Source organism: Lithobates pipiens, unplaced genomic scaffold (genome assembly GCF_037356315.1).
Source record: "Lithobates pipiens isolate NorthernLeopardFrog02 unplaced genomic scaffold, aLitPip1_a1.2 Scaffold_6, whole genome shotgun sequence".
In the NCBI taxonomy this organism is placed as follows: Eukaryota; Metazoa; Chordata; class Amphibia; order Anura; family Ranidae; genus Lithobates; species Lithobates pipiens.
The window spans coordinates 4,225,285-4,242,968 of record NW_027507881.1 but is presented as its reverse complement, the minus strand read 5'-3'; the positions used below and the strand labels follow the sequence as shown (position 1 = coordinate 4,242,968).

General features: G+C 44.5%; 1 protein-coding gene across 1 annotated transcript in view; it reads left to right on the top strand.

Annotated features, from left to right (window-relative positions):
• The window catches only part of LOC143958254 (dual specificity mitogen-activated protein kinase kinase 5-like), a 92,203-nt gene extending 75,500 nt beyond the window's left edge, over positions 1-16,703 (top strand). Inside the window, exons 5-8 of the mRNA XM_077467772.1 lie at positions 903-943; positions 7,050-7,117; positions 13,148-13,196; positions 16,393-16,703. Of these exons, the coding sequence (XP_077323898.1) occupies positions 903-943; positions 7,050-7,117; positions 13,148-13,196; positions 16,393-16,539 (305 nt within the window). The 3' untranslated portion in view covers positions 16,540-16,703. The remainder of the gene's footprint in view (positions 1-902; positions 944-7,049; positions 7,118-13,147; positions 13,197-16,392) is intronic.
• Positions 16,704-17,684: the final 981 nt, after the last annotated feature.

Sequence of the window (17,684 nt, the reverse complement as noted above, 5' to 3'; positions counted from 1 at the left end):
AGGGGTCTCAAGTGGTTAATAGGTGTGAGTTGACACATCAACAAGAAAAAAATAAAAAATTAATAAATTCTAGATTGTAAGCTCTAACGAGCCGGGCCCTCTGATCCCTCCTGTATTGATTTGTATTGTAAGTGTACTGTCTGCCCTCATATTGTAAAGCGCTGTGCAAACTGTTGGCGCTATATAAATCCTGAATAATAATAATAATAATGTAGGTGCTTTGGTGTGAATGGACTTGGAACGCTCGGAAGAAGAAGGTCGTTAACTAGGATTTTGGTGGTTGAGATTGAATCTGCGTTCTGGTCGGGAATATTCGGCATACATTTTGCCGTCTGGGGTCACTATTATTTATACCTGCGTAGCTGCGTGCTTGGATATAAGTGGCACATGCCAGGCTACTGTATGTGGCCCGCAATGAGCCCGGACTGACCTTTGTGGAAAAAGATATTAGGAACATTTAATAAGAGGGGGCCGGGGCTGACGGGCGGCACGTGGACAACATCCCGGATATTAATATGAATAGTCGGTTCCTTCCTATTGCCTGGAATTCCCAGGATCGCAGCACCTGCTCCACAATGTGGAATTAAGGGCAGTACACAATCAGGTTTAGCTTGCTGTGTGTGTGTGTGTTTGTATTATGTCTTTTTAAGCAGAAATTAGAATTTAGATGAGCCGGTGTCAGGAGGGTGTGCGATTTCACAGAAAGGATCCCGTCTTCTGGGACTCCTCTCTCTGCTCGGAGAGCCTCTCTTCAATCATTCCTCGCTGCTAATTTTGGTGTCACTCTCATTTCTTTTTAAACGATTCATTTCAAAGGGGAAAAAAAAAAAAGGGAGGGGGGAGGGGGGAGGAATTGTAAATGGCCCCGATGTGATCTACAATTTAGTCTATTACTGTTGCAGCCTGCAAGCCTCCCGGGAAGCGGAACATACATGGCCTCAAGGTAGGAATTTCAATAATTGTTTCAGTAAAGTTGGATGGATTTGAAATGCTGTGTTCCACTTATTGAAACGTCAAAAAAAAAAAAAGAAAAAAAACGCTGTACCTTCTACACTGCTGACAAGCAAGACTCGCCTTTTACTGGTGAAAGTCGCATGCACGGTGTAGAGCTGAACCTTGCATCTTACTGGCAGCTCATTGGGCATTAACCCTTTAGTTAACTTACTTGATATGGGGGGGCCTCAAGTGCGGCAACATCACCATAAATAAAATTTGGTAAATATACATTATCAGAGACAGCAGACACACTACACTATATAGTCAAAGACTATAGACATGATACAGGAGATGGTCTGAGACTGCACAAATGATACAAGAGATGGTCAGAGACTGCAGACATGATGCAAGAGATGCTCAGAGACTGCAGACATGATGCAAGAGATGCTCAGAGACTGCAGACATGATACAGGAGATGGTCAGAGACTGCAGACATGATAAAGAAAATGGTCAGAGACTGCAGACATGATACAGTATATAGTCAAAGACTATAGGCATGATACAGGAGATGGTCAGAGACTGCAAACATGATATAAGACAGTAATGGCGAACCTTGGCACCCCAGATGTTTTGGAACTACATTTCCCCTTGTTGCTCAAGTACACTGCAGAGTGCATGAGCATCATGGCAAATGTAGTTCCAAAACATCTGGGGTGCCAAAGTTCGCTATCACTGATACAAGAGATGCTCAGATACTGCAGACATGATACAGGAGATGGTCAGAGACTACAGACATGATACAGGAGATGGTCAGAGACTGCAGACATGATACAAGAGAGGGTCAGAGACTGCAGACATGATACAGGTGATGGTCAGAGACTGGTGACATGATACAAGAGATGGTCAGAGACTGCAGACATGATACAGGGGATGGTCAGAGACTACGGACATGATACAGGTGATGGTCAGACTGCTGACATGATACAAGAGTTGGTCATAGACTGCAGACGTGATACAGGAGATGGCCAGAGACTGCAGACATGATACAGGAGATGGTCCGAGACTGCAGACATGAGACAAGAGATGGTCAGAGACTGCAGACATGATACAGGGCATGGTCAGAGACTACAGACATGATACAGGTGATGGTCAGAGACTGCTGACATGATAAAAGAGATCGTCATAGACTGCAGACATTATACAGGAGATGGCCAGAGACTGCAGACATGATACAGGAGATGGTCTAAGACTGCAGACATGATACAAGAAATGGTCAGAGACTGCAGACATGATGCAAGAGATGGTCAGAGACTGCAGACATGATACAAGAGATGGTCAGAGACTGCAGACATGATACAGGAGATGGTCAGAAACTGCAGACATGATAAAGAAAATGGTCAGAGACTGCAGACATGATACAGGTGATGGTCAGAGACTGGTGACATGATACAAGAGATGGTTATAGACTGCAGACATGATACAAGAGATGGCCAGAGACTGCAGACATGATACAGGAGATGGTCAGAGACTGCAGACATCATACAAGAGATGATCAGAGACTGCAGACATGATACAAGAGATGGTCAGAGACTGCATACATGATGCAAGAGATGGTCAGAGACTGCAGACATGATGCAAGAGATGGTCAGAGACTGCAGACATGATACAAGAGATGGTCCGAGACTGCAGACATGATACAGGAGACTGTTGGGGACTGGAAACTTTACACGAGGCTGCTATAAATCACTGCTATAACAGGGCGATAAAGAAACACAGATTAGACTATAGTGGCCCCAAGAGCTGCACAGAAAGATGCAAGGGGCTGCAGGTAACCTTGTGGTGGTTATATAAGTGACAATCCTAATACTATTATTCACAAAATTGGATAATATCATTTGATCTATGAATTATTGTAAAGAAAAATACTGTGTCATCAATCAATTTCAAGCAAAATCAATTGATTTATGTGAAAATTTTCTGACTGGCCCGGAAGAATCTGATTGTAGGAATCTAGATAATTTAATATGATCATTAAACTGATACAATCCTCCTTTTTGTAATCACTTCAATACCAGATACTTTTACCCCCCTCCTCCCCAGGCTAATTTTCAGATTTCAGCACTGTCACGCTTTGAATGACAATTGCGCGGCCATGCAACACTGTACCCATACTCCATTTTTAGCATTTTTTTTGAGACAGATAGAGCTTGCTTTTGGTGGTATTTAATCATCACTTGGTTTTTATTTATTTTTTGCTATATAAGAGACAAAGGGGTAAATTCACTAACATTTACTGGATGCGATAACGTGGAACCTAACACCAAAAGTAAAAAAAAATCCCCAAAATTCATACCAGACCCTTATCCGAGCACGCAGAACCGGCAGGTCAGGAGAGAGAGGGGGTGAGTGAAGGCACTTCCTTCTGAACCATACCAGGCCACATGCCCTCAACTTAAGGGGGTAGGGGCTTTGGGGTGGGGGTAGGCAGAGCCAAAGCACTCTGTTCCAAACAAGCAAAATAAACGCTCCCGCCGTCCATGAAGGCCGGCTGACTGTTCTTATTTAGGTAAGGGGCGGGGCCCCTGGCTACATCACCTGGTGGTTCTGTCCCCTTCTGATGTCACAGACCGGTGCATGCTGGGTAGGTGATGTCATAAGGGGGAGGGACCACCAGGTGATGTAGCCAGGTGGCCCTGCCCCTTGCCTGTATAAAAAGTGTCAGTAGGCGGCCAGCCTTCATGGACGGCAAGAGCATTTTTTTATTTTTTGAATGCAGCGGGCGGGGTGATTGACGATGGATTTACATGGGGGACAATTTTTTATTTTATTTTTTTAATAAAGGAATTGTCAAGAACTGTCTCTGTGTTTTTATTACTTTTTGACACTTTTTTTGATGAATGGGTACTATGTACCCCATACTCATTCACGTGGGGGGCGGGATTTGGGAGATTTTGGATTTTGATAAGCTTCCTCACAACTACCGGCCGCTCACCCCGCATGTTGATGGCACGTAGCACGGTATGGTGCAGGAGTGGGGGGCACTTGCTCGCCCCTCCCATTTCCTGACTTGCTGGGCTGCATGCTTGGATAAGGGTATGGTATGGATTTGGGGGGGGCTCTAGTGCACGTCACTGGATCGGATCGGGCTCTCATGCACGCCGCTGGATCAGATCGGGCTCTCGTGCACGTTGTTGGATCGGATCGGCTCTGTGCACGTTGTTGCATCAGATCAGTCTCTCGTGCATGTCGATGGATCAGATCAGGCTCCTGTGCACGTTGCTGGATCGGATCATACTTTCGTGTACATCGCTTGATCGGATCGGCTCTTGTGCACTTTGCTGGATCAGATCAGGCTCTCGTGCACGTCAATGGATCAGATCAGGCTCTTGTGCACGTCGCTGGATCGGATCGGACTTTCATTTACGGATGGGATTGGATTGGGTTTTCGTGCACGTTGATGGATTAGGTCAGGCTCTCGTGCACGTTGCTGGATCGGATCATACTTTTGTGTACATTGCTGGATCAGATCGGGCTCTTATGCACGTTGCTGGATCAGATCAGGCTCTCGTGCACGTTGATGGATCAGATCAGACTCTCGTGCATGTCGATGGATCAGATCAGGCTCTCGTGCACGTCGATGGATCAGATCAGGCTCTTGTGCACGTCAATGGATCAGATCAGGCTCTCGTGCAGGTCACTGGATCGGACTTTTGTGTACATCGCTGGATTGGGCTCTTGTGCACGTTGCTGGATCAGATCAGGCTCTCGTGCACGTCGATGGATCAGATCAGGCTCTTGTGCACGTCGCTGGATCGTATTGGACTTTCGTGTACATCGCTGGATCGGGCTCCTGTGCACGTTGCTGGATCAGATCAGGCTCTTGTGCACACCGATGGATCAGATCGGGCTCTCGTGCATGTCGATGGATCAGATCGGGCTCTCGTGCACATCGATGGATCAGATCAGGCTCTTGTGCACGTCAATGGATCAGATCAGGCTCTCGTGCACGTCACTGGATCGGACTTTCGTGTACATCGCTGGATTGGGCTCTTGTGCACGTTGCTGGATCAGATCAGGCTCTCGTGCATGTCGATGGATCAGATGGGGCTCTCGTGCACGTCGATGAATCAGATCGGCTCTCGTGCACGTTGCTGGATCAGATCGGGCACTCGTGCACGCCGATGGATCAGATCGGGCTCTCGTGCACGCCGATAAATCAGATCGGGCTCTCGTGCACACCAATGGATCAGATCAGGCTCTCGTGCACACCGATTGGATCGGATCGGGCTCTCATGCACGCTGATGGATCAGATCGGGCTCTCGTGCACACCGATGGTTCAGATCAGGCTCTCGTGCACACCGATGGATCAGATCGGGCTCTCGTGCACACCGATGGATCAGATCGGGCTCTCGTGCACACCGATGGATCAGATCGGGCTCTCGTGCACACCGATGGATCAGATCAGGCTCTCCTGCACACCGATGGATCAGATCGGGCTCTCGTGCACACCGATGGATCAGATCGGGCTCTCGTGCACACCGATGGATCAGATCGGGCTCTCGTGCACACTGATGGATCAGATCAGGCTCTCCTGCACACCGATTGGATCAGATCGAGCTCTTATGCACACCGATGGATCAGATCAGGCTCTCCTGCACACCGATGGATCAGATCGGGCTCTCGTGCACACCGATGGATCAGATCGGGCTCTCGTGCACACCGATGGATCAGATCGGGCTCTCGTGCACACTGATGGATCAGATCAGGCTCTCCTGCACACCGATTGGATCAGATCGGGCTCTCGTGCACACAGATGGATCAGATCGGGCTCTCGTGCACACAGATGGATCAGATCGGGCTCTCATGCACACAGATGGATCAGATCACCCCTAGATGTTTAACCCCTTCCCAGCCAGTTTCATTAGTAGAATGGCCGTGCATATTTTTAGCACTGATCACTGTATTGGTGTCGCTGGTTTGCAAAAGTGTCAGTTGGTGTCAAATTGTCCGCCACAATATCACAGTCTCGCTATGAGTCGCTGATTACCGCCATTACTAGTATAAAACCGAAATCCAGTATCTATCCCATAGTTTGTAGATGCTATAACCTTTGCACAAACCAATCAATATATACACTTAGGCTACTTTCACACTGTGAAATTTGTCATTTGGGTCATTTGGGTACAGTGTTGCATGACTGTGCAATTGACAGTAGCGCAGTGCTGAATAGCAAAAAAAACTGCCTGGTCATGAAGTGGGGGTAAAACCTTCCATGGCTTAAATTGTTACTAAACTCAGGACCCTGCAGTCACTTTATCTGGTCTCCCCAGGAGCCTGCATTCACTATATCTGGTCTCCCCAGGAGCCTGCAGTCACTATATCTGGTCTCCCCAGGAGCCTGCAGTCACTATATCTGGTCTCCCCAGGAGCCTGCAGTCACTATATCTGGTCTCCCCAGGAGCCTGCAGTCACTATATCTGCTCTCCCCAGGAGCCTGCACTCACTATATCTGCTCTCCCCAGGAGCCTGCACTCACTATATCTGCTCTCCCCAGGAGCCTGCACTCACTATATCTGCTCTCCCCAGGAGCCTGCATTCACTATATCTGGTCTCCCCAGGAGCCTGGATTCACTATACATGGTCTCCCCAGGAGCCTGCATTCACTATATCTGATCTCCCCAGGAGCCTGCATTCACTATATCTGGACTCCTAAGGAGCCTGCACTCACTATATCTGCTCTCCCCAGGAGCCTGCATTCACTATATCTGATCTCCCCAGGAGCCTACAGTCACTATATCTGGTCTCCCCAGGAGCCTGCAGTCACTATATCTGGTCTCCCCAGGAGCCTGCACTCACTATATCTGGTCTCCCCAGGAGCCTGCAGTCACTATAGCTGGTCTCCCCAGGAGCCTGCAGTCACTATATGTGGTCTCCCCAGGACTCTGCATTCACTATATCTGCTCTCCTTAGGAGCCTCTCTAGCAATACACACCAAAAAAGAGCATGTGCAGAGTACCTCCAAGGCTCTGTTCTATCATGATATGGATTGTGGAAAGTGGAAGGGGAGGGTCAGAGAAGACTGGATCAAACTGCTTTTTTTTCTCCTTTGTAGGTGAACACCAGAGGCGGCTCATTGAATAACTGCAACTCTTCCATATCGGACAGTATGCCCAGCAATAGGTAAGGGTATGCACAATGGGGACGGGGGGGTTTGGTATACTAAAAATTTAGTGTGCAAAATCTGGTGCAGCAGTGCACAGTAACCAATCACAGTAACCAATCAAAGTAACCTATCGGCTTCCCGCTTTTATTGTCAAAGCTTAAAGGGGTTGTAAACGCAGAAGGTGCATTCTATGCATTAAGATAAAAAGCCTTCTGTGTGCAGCAGCCCCCCTCAGCCCCCCTAATACTTACCTGAGCTCCATTTCTATCTAGCATTGTCTACGAGTGCCTCGGCCATCCAAGACTCTCCTCCTGATTGGCTGAGAAACAGAAGAGGCGCTGATGGCTCCCGCTGCTGTCAATCAAAGTCAGTTAGCCAATCAGGGGCGGGGCCGGGCCAGGTCTCCATGTCTGAGTGGACACAGGGAGCTGTGACTCGGCTTGGGTGCCCCCGTACTGCTTGCTGTGGGGGGCACTCGACAGGAGGGAGGAGTCAGGAGAGCCGAAGAGGGACTCGTGAAGAGGAGGTGCTCTGTGCAAAACCAACTGCACAGAGGAGGTAAGTATAACATGTTTGTTATTTTAAAAAAAAACAAAAAACGAGATTTTTACAATAACTTTGAAGTGGTTCTAAACCTTTTTTAAGGTTAAGAATTTATCCGAAGTTACGAATTATCCGAAATAACGAATGCCGCGTCTAAACGAGTGGAACGTAACTAATTAATAATAATAAATAACAATAATAGTGATCAAAACTTTTTATTATTAATTTGTTCCGTTCCATTTGTTTAGATGCGGCATTCGTTATTTCGAATAATTCGTAGCTTCGGATAAATTTATATTCGTTACTAACAAACAAATTTGAACGGAAATTCCAATTCCAATAATTTAATAATTAGTAATAGTTAAGTTATTATTAGATAGTTATTTCAGATTTTCGGGTTTTCGAATTTTGAAATTTCCTAAATTTTAATAATGAAATACAAAGAAATAAATAAAAATAGAAGCCTCGTCGATTCGGTTAACTAGACAAATTGTGAAGATGTACCATCATTCAGAATTGTAAGGGATATAGGCCGGGAGTCCTGGTTCCTATACCAGGCCTACCGAGGACAGAAACGAGCTAGCGGACTATTACGGTACATGTTGAAACATTAGTACAAAGTGATCAGGCCAGAGTTAAAAAACAGACAAAATTTATTCAAGTAATAAAATCGTTTAACAATGCACAAACTGGTACAAGTGGTGACGTATTTCTACTAGTTTCGCTCTAAATGAGCTTCTTCAGGAAATACATACATCTGTAAAGAAGTATAAATATACATAATAAGATAACAGGAAAGATCATTTAGGGTACAAAATAAAAATAAGGGGGAAAAATAAACAACACAACTCTCCCGGGGCCCTTTGGGTGCTGCGGTGGTACAGCGAGTGTGGTAAGAACCTTAAATGTATCATGTGTTATTTATTTTTCCCCCTTATTTTTATTTTGTACCCTAAATGATCTTTCCAGTTATCTTATTAAATAAAAATAAGGGTACAAAATAAAAATAAGGGGGAAAAATAAACAACACAACTCTCCCGGGGCCCTTTGGGTGCTGCGGTGGTACAGCGAGTGGGGTAAGAACCTTAAATGTATCATGTGTTTTTTATTTTTCCCCCTTATTTTTATTTTGTACCCTTATTTTTATTTTGTACCCTAAATGATCTTTCCTGTTATCTTATTATGTATATTTATACTTCGTTACAGATGTATGTATTTCCTGAAGAAGCTGATTTAGAGCGAAACTAGTAGAAATACGTCACCACTTTTTATTACTTGAATGATTTTATTACTTGAACAAATTTTAATAATAAAAAGGGTTTTTGCCTATTTGGATATTTCCGAATTTATCCAACGCTACGAAATTATTTGAAATAACAAATGCCGTATCTAAACAAATGGAACAGAACAAATTAATAATAAATAACAAAAAGTTTTGATTACTATTATTGTTATTTATTATTATTAATTAGTTAAGTTCCATTAGTTTAGATGCGACATTCGTTATTTCGGATAATTCAGAACTTCAGATAATTTTGTATTCGCTTTACGTTCACGAACATCCAAATTTGAAATTAAATTTCAATACCTAGAATTTAATAGTTAGTAATAGTTATGTTATTAGCTAGTTATTTCAGATTTTCGAATTTCAAAATTTCCCAAATTTTGGGAAAAATATGTTAAACCGGGTTTTCGCTAATTTCGGATATTTCCGAATGAACGAATTTGTCGAAAATTCCTTAAAAAAAACAAATTTCAAACTAATTGCACATGTCATACAGCATTCATAACTTTGGATAAAATTCGTATTCGTTACGTTCACTAACAGCCAAATTTGAAAGGAAATTCCAATACCTAGAATTTTAATAGTTATTATTTAGAATTTTCTGATTTTCTTTCTTGTATTCGGATTTTTTGAATTTACGAATTTTCTAATTTACAAATTACGACCATAACAAATTTTTTTTGGGTCGAAAAACGAAAGGTGTAAAAAAAAAAAAAAGGAAACAAATGAAACGAAAACTAAAATTTTTCGGCAGTGCACAGGTCTATAACGCAGTGTCGTAGTGCAAAAAATGGCCTGGTCAGGAAGGGGGGGGGGTAAATCTTCCGAGGCTGTAGGGGTTAATTGAACAAGCTGACGTTGGAAGCTGATTGGTTGCCATGTACAGCTGCACCAGATTCAGAGTGCTTCAGTTTTTGTAAATCTCACACCCCCCCCCCCCCCCGATGAGTCAGGTGTCCTTACTGCAGCTGCCAGCTATTTAATAGCTAAGGAAATGGTATTAACATGGATTGCTAATAAGGTAACCAAAGCGTGACCCGCTACACGAATACACGCGTGTGTTCAGCGTTGCTCAGGGCTGCGGAATTATGAATGTTGAGCTTTCAGACAGCCTGAAGTCTCCCCCCACACCTGGCTCCTCCAGCTGCATCATCGTCCTTTAGGGCCCAATAACACATAAAGGGTAACTCCACTTTCGTGGGGAAAAATGAGAAAGCAAATAAAAAATAAATAAATAATATGCATCTATAATTGCGACACAAGTCATATCGTGATTGAATGTAAATCTGACCTTTCCACGTTTCAATCTTCAGCTCTCTTATTTTTCTTTAACTACTACAGCCCCAGAAGGATTTTACCCCCCCCCCCTTCCTGACCAGAGCACTTTTTGCAATTCGGCACTGCGTCGCTTTAACTGACAATTGCGCGGTCGTGCGACGTGACTGCCAAACAAAATTGACGTCCTTTTGTTCCCACAAATAGAGCTTTCTTTTGATGGTATTTCATCACCTCTGCGGTTTTTATTTTTTTTTGCTATAAACAAAAAAAGAGCGTCAATTTCGAAAAAAAATAAAATAAAAAAAAAAAAGCATTATCTTTTTGCTATAATAAAAATCCCCCAAAAATATATTAAAAAAACATTTTTTTTCCTCAGTTTAGGCCGATACGTATTCTTCGACATATTTTTAGTAAAAAAAAAAAAAAAAATTGCAATAAGCCTATATTGAATGGTTTGCGCAAAGGTTAGTCTACAAAATAGAGGTTAGTTTTATTATTATACACAATTTATATAGCGCCAACAGTTTACGCAGCACTTTGTATAGGACACAATCACAGTACAATACAAAAGGTTTTATGGCATTTTTATTAATATTTTTTATTTTTTTACTAGCAATGGTGGCTATCAGCGATTTTTTTTTATCGTGACTGCGACTTTATTGCTGACACATTGGACAATTTTGACACATTTTTGGGACCATTGGCATTAATACAGCGATCAATGCAATAAAATTGCATTGATTACTGTAAAAATTTCACTGGCAGTGAAGGGGTTAACCACTAGGGGGTGGGGGAGGGGTTAAGTGTGTCCTGGGGCCGTGTTTCAACTGTTTGGGGGGATGGGCTAGCAGTGAAACGACACTGATCGCTGCTCCTGATGACCGGGAGCAGACGATCGATGTCCTGTCATAAGGCAGAGACGGGGAGATGCTGTTTACAACGGCATCTCCCCGTTCCTCAGCTCCGTGACATGATTGCGGGTATCCCAGAGGCGATCGAGCCCACAACCACGGTCACAGAGCTCGGGGCAGGCGTGCGCGCGCACGGCGGGAAATTCAAAGTAACGTACGGGTACGTTACTTTGCCCAGCCGTGCCATTCTGCTGACGTATATGTCCTGACAGCGGTCGGAAAGTTGTTAAAATGCAATATGGCCGCCTGAAGGTGTTTTGTACACAGATGGTATACAGAACTCTCATTTCCCGCTTGTGTGATTGGCTCATTGATTTTCCCAGAAGTCTGCACTAAGATACAAGTTTTTTGCATCCCTTGCAACAAAAAACAAAAAATGTGAATTTTTAGTAAGGTACTCCCAATAGGAAATCACGTCTGATGGGATGCAAACCCTGACACTTTCCTCATTAGGCCTCATACACACTGGACGTTACAAAAAAAAAAAAAAAAAAAAGCCAGTAAGCTGGCCATACACCATGCAATTTTCTTATTCAATTTTCTTTAGACCCCTTTCACAATGAAGCATTTTTCAGGCACTCCAGCGCTGAAAGTAGCGTCTGCATAGCGTCTGAAAAAAAGCCTCAGCTGCAAACTCGGTGTGAAAGCCCCAAGTGCTTTCACACTGGGGGCGCTGTACTGGCGGGGCGTCACAAAAAGTCCTGCAAGCAGCTCCTTCTGCAGAGGCATAGGAGCCACCGCTCCTTAACCGCTCCTGCCCATTGAAAACAATGGGCCGGGGAAACTGCCGGTGCGGCGCCATTTTGCTGTTTTAACCCCCGCCCCGCTAGCGGCTGAAAAGAGGTTAAATCCGCCCCTGAAATAGCGCCGCTAAAACTACGGTAAAGCGGTGCTAAATTAGCACCGCTCTACCGCCGACGCCGGTGGCGGCTCAGTGTGAAAGGGGTCTTACAGCGATCAGAGCTAAAAATACCCACTGATTACTGTATAAATGTCGCTGGCAGAGAAGAGGTTAAAACTAGGGGGGCGGTCAAGGGGTTAAGTGTTCCCTGGTAGGTGTTTCTAACTGTGGGGGGGTGGGACTGACTGGAGGAGCAGAGAGATCGCTGTTCCTGATCACTAGGAACAGCAGATCTCTCTCTACTCCCCTGTCAGAACGGGGATCTGCCTTGTTTTCATAGGCAGATCCCCATTCTGCCTCTGTTTCAGCGTCGCAGGCCCCCCTATCGCTCTTAAAGCGGCCAACGTACACCTACGGCGATTCAGGCAGCCGTGCCAACCTGCCCACAGTATAATGACGGCGTCTGTTCAGCAAGCAGTTAAAAACTGCATTTTGTATTTACTCGGGTTATCTATGTGTAAGATTTACATTCGTTTGATGATCTGAATCATTTATGTGTGACAAATTAGCGAACAAATAAAAAAAATCAGGAAGGGGGCAAATGCATTTTTACAGCACTGTAAATATCACTCAGTTAGGGCCGGTTCACACAGGGGGCGATGCGAGGCGACATGACTTGCCTCGCCACGACCTGCCGCGACCTCAGCGGCGACTTGCAAATGACTTCTGTATAGAAGTCAATGCAAGTCGCCCCGAGGTCGCCCGAAAGTAGTACAGGAACCTTTTTTCTGAGTCGGAGCGACTCGAGTTGCTCCTCTCAGAACGGTTCCATTGTACAGAACGAGGGCGACTTGTCAGGTCGCGGCGAGGCAAGTCGTGTCGCCTCGCATCGCCCCCTGTGTGAACCGGCCCTTAGTGTTTGCGTCTACTGTCACTGGAATGTGAACCGGTTCCATAAAATGATATCAATCTGATACACCTCATACATATTAGATGTATAGAAAAGAGCAGAAGGCGGGTATCCCGGCACAGAGAACCTCCCAGGAGGAGGCTGGGTGCTTTCATTGAGCTACAAGTTGTGTGTTACAAATACAGAAACTTTGGGGAATTAGTCAGATTATTTTTTTTAACTTGTAATGTTCATGTTCTGTCCTTTATTTATTCATTTGTTTATTTATTTATTTCACAGTTTAAAGACCTCCTCTGCGGAGCTGAAAAAGATTTTAGCCAATGGAGAGGTAAGCTTTGTCCTAAAAGGGTAATCTTTAGTCTTTTCCATGATTTTTATTTTTTTTATTTTTACTTTTAATATGCAAAAGAAATTCAGCAACAAATTGTGTAAATGTTACATAGTTACATAATAGGTGAGGTTGAAAAAAGACACAAGTCCATCAAGTCCAACCTATGTGATGTGATTATATGTCAGTATTACATTGTATATCCCTGTATGTTGTGGTCGTTCAGGTGATTATCTAATAGTTTTTTGAAACTATCGATTCCTCCCGCTGAGACCACCGCCTGTGGAAGGGAATTCCACATCCTTGCCGCTCTTACAGTAAAGAACCCTCTATGTAGTTTAAGGTCAAACCTGAGTGGCCACGTGTCTTGTTAAACTCCCTTTTGCAAAATAGTTTTCTCCCTATTGTGGGGTCATCAGTCCGTTATTTATATATTGTGGGGTCACCAGTCGGGTATTTATATATTGTGGGGTCACCAGTCCAGTATTTATATATTGTGGGGTCACCAGTCCGGTATTTATATATTGTGGGGTCACCAGTCCGGTATTTGTATATTGTGGGGTCACCAGTCCGGTATTTATATATTGTGGGGTCACCAGTCCGGTATTTATATATTGTGGGGTCACCAGTCGGGTATTTTTATATTGTGGGGTCACCAGTCCGGTATTTGTATATTGTGGGGTCACCAGTCCGGTATTTGTATATTGTGGGGTCACCAGTCCGGTATTTATATATTGTGGGGTCACCAGTCGGGTATTTTTATATTGTGGGGTCACCAGTACGGTATTTGTATATTGTGGGGTCACCAGTACGGTATTTATATATTGTGGGGTCACCAGTACGGTATTTATATATTGTGGGGTCACCAGTCCGGTATTTATATATTGTGGGGTCACCAGTCCGGTATTTATATATTGTGGGGTCACCAGTCCGGTATTTATATATTGTGGGGTCACCAGTCCGGTATTTATATATTGTGGGGTCACCAGTCCGGTATTTGTATATTGTGGGATCACCAGTCCGGTATTTATATATTGTGGGGTCACCAGTACGGTATTTATATATTGTGGGGTCACCAGTCCGGTATTTATATATTGTGGGGTCACCAGTACGGTATTTATATATTGTGGGGTCACCAGTCCGGTATTTATATATTGTGGGGTCACCAGTCCGGTATTTATATATTGTGGGGTCACCAGTACGGTATTTGTATATTGTGGGGTCACCAGTCCAGTATTTATATATTGTGGGGTCACCAGTACGGTATTTATATATTGTGGGGTCACCAGTCCGGTATTTATATATTGTGGGGTCACCAGTACGGTATTTGTATATTGTGGGATCACCAGTACGGTATTTATATATTGTGGGGTCACCAGTCCGGTATTTATATATTGTGGGGTCACCAGTCCGGTATTTATATATTGTGGGGTCACCAGTACGGTATTTGTATATTGTGGGATCACCAGTACGGTATTTATATATTGTGGGGTCACCAGTCTGGTATTTATATATTGTGGGGTCACCAGTCTGGTATTTATATATTGTGGGGTCACCAGTCTGGTATTTATATATTGTGGGGTCACCAGTCTGGTATTTATATATTGTGGGGTCACCAGTCCGGTATTTATATATTGTGGGGTCACCAGTCCGGTATTTATATATTGTGGGGTCACCAGTCCGGTATTTATATATTGTGGGGTCACCAGTCTGGTATTTATATATTGTGGGTCACCAGTCTGGTATTTATATATTGTGGGGTCACCAGTCCGGTATTTATATATTGTGGGGTCACCAGTCCGGTATTTATATATTGTGGGGTCACCATTACAGTATTTATATATTGTGGGGTCACCAGTCCGGTATTTATATAATGAAATCATATCCCCTCTCAAGCGTCTCTTCTCCAGAGAGAATAAGTTCAGAGCTCACAACCTTTCCTCATAACTAATATCCTCCAGACCCTTTATTAGCTTTGTTGCCCTTCTTTGTAGTCGCTCCATTTCCAGTACATCCTTCCTGAGGACTGGTGCCCAGAACTGGACGGTATACTCCAGGTGCGGCCGGACCAGAGTCTTGTAGAGGGGAGAATTATCGTTTTATCTCTGGAGTTGATCCCCTTTTTAATGCCAATATTCTGTTTGCTTTGTTAGCAGCAGCTTGGCATTGCTGAGCCCATCATCTACTAGGACCCCCAGGTCCTTCTCCATCCTAGATCCCCCCAGAGGTTCCCCTCCCCCCAGTCTATAGATTGTATTCATATTTTTGCCACCCAAATGCATTATTTTACATTTTTCTACATTAAACCTCATTTGCCATGTAGTTGCCCCTCCCCCCATTCATTTGTTCAGATCTTCTTCCAAGGTTTCCACATCCTGCAGAGAAGTTATTGCCCTGCTTAGCTTAGTAAGCTAGTAGCTTAGCTTTCTTTCCTTTATTTTACTGGCCAGAATGTTACTGGCCAGATCACCAGGTGAAAACAGAAGGGGGAAAAAAAAAAAAGCCTAAAAAAGAAAACGAATGCAGCCGCCACATCTAAAGATTGGCAAGCTGCAATATATTAAATCTTTAGGGTGTAATACTGCGTACACAGATGTGCGTACTCGGCTTCCGGGGATTATACCGGGATGATGCCCGAAGCTGCAGTACTGATTTTTAGAGCCGGCGATTGGCTTTCCAGCAATAACAACCGATGCGGCTGAAAACCGCTCGGCTGTTATGCCGGAGGAGCGGGAGGGGACTCCCCCCCGCCGCTCTTACCGGGGCTCCCGTTCAATCGGGAGCACCGATGAACAATCCGCCACTTCTAGCGGCTAGGGAGGGACTGGAATGAAGCTGTAAGCGGCTTCATTCCAGTCTCCTAATAGTAAACACGGAAGCGACGTCATGACGTCACTTCCTGTTTACTCGGCTGCCAATGGCGCCGGATTAAAAAATATATACGGTATTCAGAATAGCCAAAAACGGCGATCTGAATACTTTGAAGTGTAAAGGAGGGGTGGGGGGGTCTTTTAGACCTCCGATCCCTCCATAAAGAGTACCTGTCACCACCTATTACTGTCACAAGGGATGTTTACATTCCTTGTGACAGCAATGAAAGTGATCAAAAAAAATGTGATTAAAAAAAGTGATTAAAAAAAAACAAAAAACAATTTATTAATTTTAAAATAAATAAGAAAAAACATTTTTTTTAAAGCGCCCGCCGTCACCGCGAGCTCACGCAGCAAAGAAAACACATATGGAAGCCCCGCCCGCATATGTAAACGGTGTTCAAATCACACATGTGAGGGATCGTCAGAGCGAGAGCAATAATTCTAGCACTAGACCTCATCTGTCACTCTAACATGGTAATTTTTTTTAAAGCGTCGCCTATTGAGGTTTATAGGTACCGTAGTTTGTCGTCATTCCACAGGTGTGTGCAGTTATAAAGTGTGACATGTTTGGTATCTATTTACTCGGCGTAACATTATCTTTCACATTATGCAAATAAAGATTGGGCTAATTTTACTGTTTTTTGTTTTTTTTATAAATTCATGAAAGTGTCCCTTTTCCCAAAAAGTTGCGTTTTAAAACACCGCTGCGCAAATACCGTGTGACATAAAATATTGCAACAATCGCCATTTTATTCTCTAGAATCTCTGCTAAAAATATATATATATATATATATAATATTTGGGGGTTCCAAGTAATTTTCTAGCAATTTTCTAGCAAAAAATATGGATTTTAACTTGTAAACAAACACCAAATGTCAAAAATAGGCTTAGTCATGAAAGGGTTAAGCACAGTGCAGACTGTTCCTCTAGCAAGGCGAGTGTTCACTTCGCTTAGTAGGTGAAGCTGTTTTCTCTTAAAGTGGTGTTGCCACCAAAAAAATAATTTTTTTTACTCGCCTCTAAATGCCTGTTGCTAGGGGGTCCCTCGTAGTCTGCCTTCTTCCTTGCCCGGGCTGGTGACATCACTTCCCCTCACCCCGCACAGTCACCTGGGACCTGTCACGTGTCCCAGGTGACTGCGCGGCGTATCACGGCGCCCTACGCCGCTCGCGCATGCGCAGTGGGTGCCCGGCTGTGTGGCCACAGCCGGGTGCCCACAGTACGAATGACGGTGCCGCGAGCGGAGCGTGGAACGAGGGGGGGGGGGGGGCTTTGTTCCCCCCTGCATCACTGGACCCTGGGACAGGTAAGTGTCTGATTATTAACCCCCCTGACGGTATTCCCGAGTCTGGCTCGGGGTGGAATTTTTATACCAAAAGCGGTAACCCCCTGAGCCAGACTCGGGACCGCATCGCTGTATGCAGGGAGAGCTTTACTTACCTTCTCCCTCGGATCCAGCGATGTTCCCCGCGCCGTACGAGCGAGCCGTGTCTCGCTCGATCTATCACATCGCTGATCTCCGTGCCCTGCGAGCGTTGCGACGCACGGGGACGGAGGTCGGCGCCACATTCAAAAAGTGAAACACTCACTATACATACAGTATAATGTAATCTTA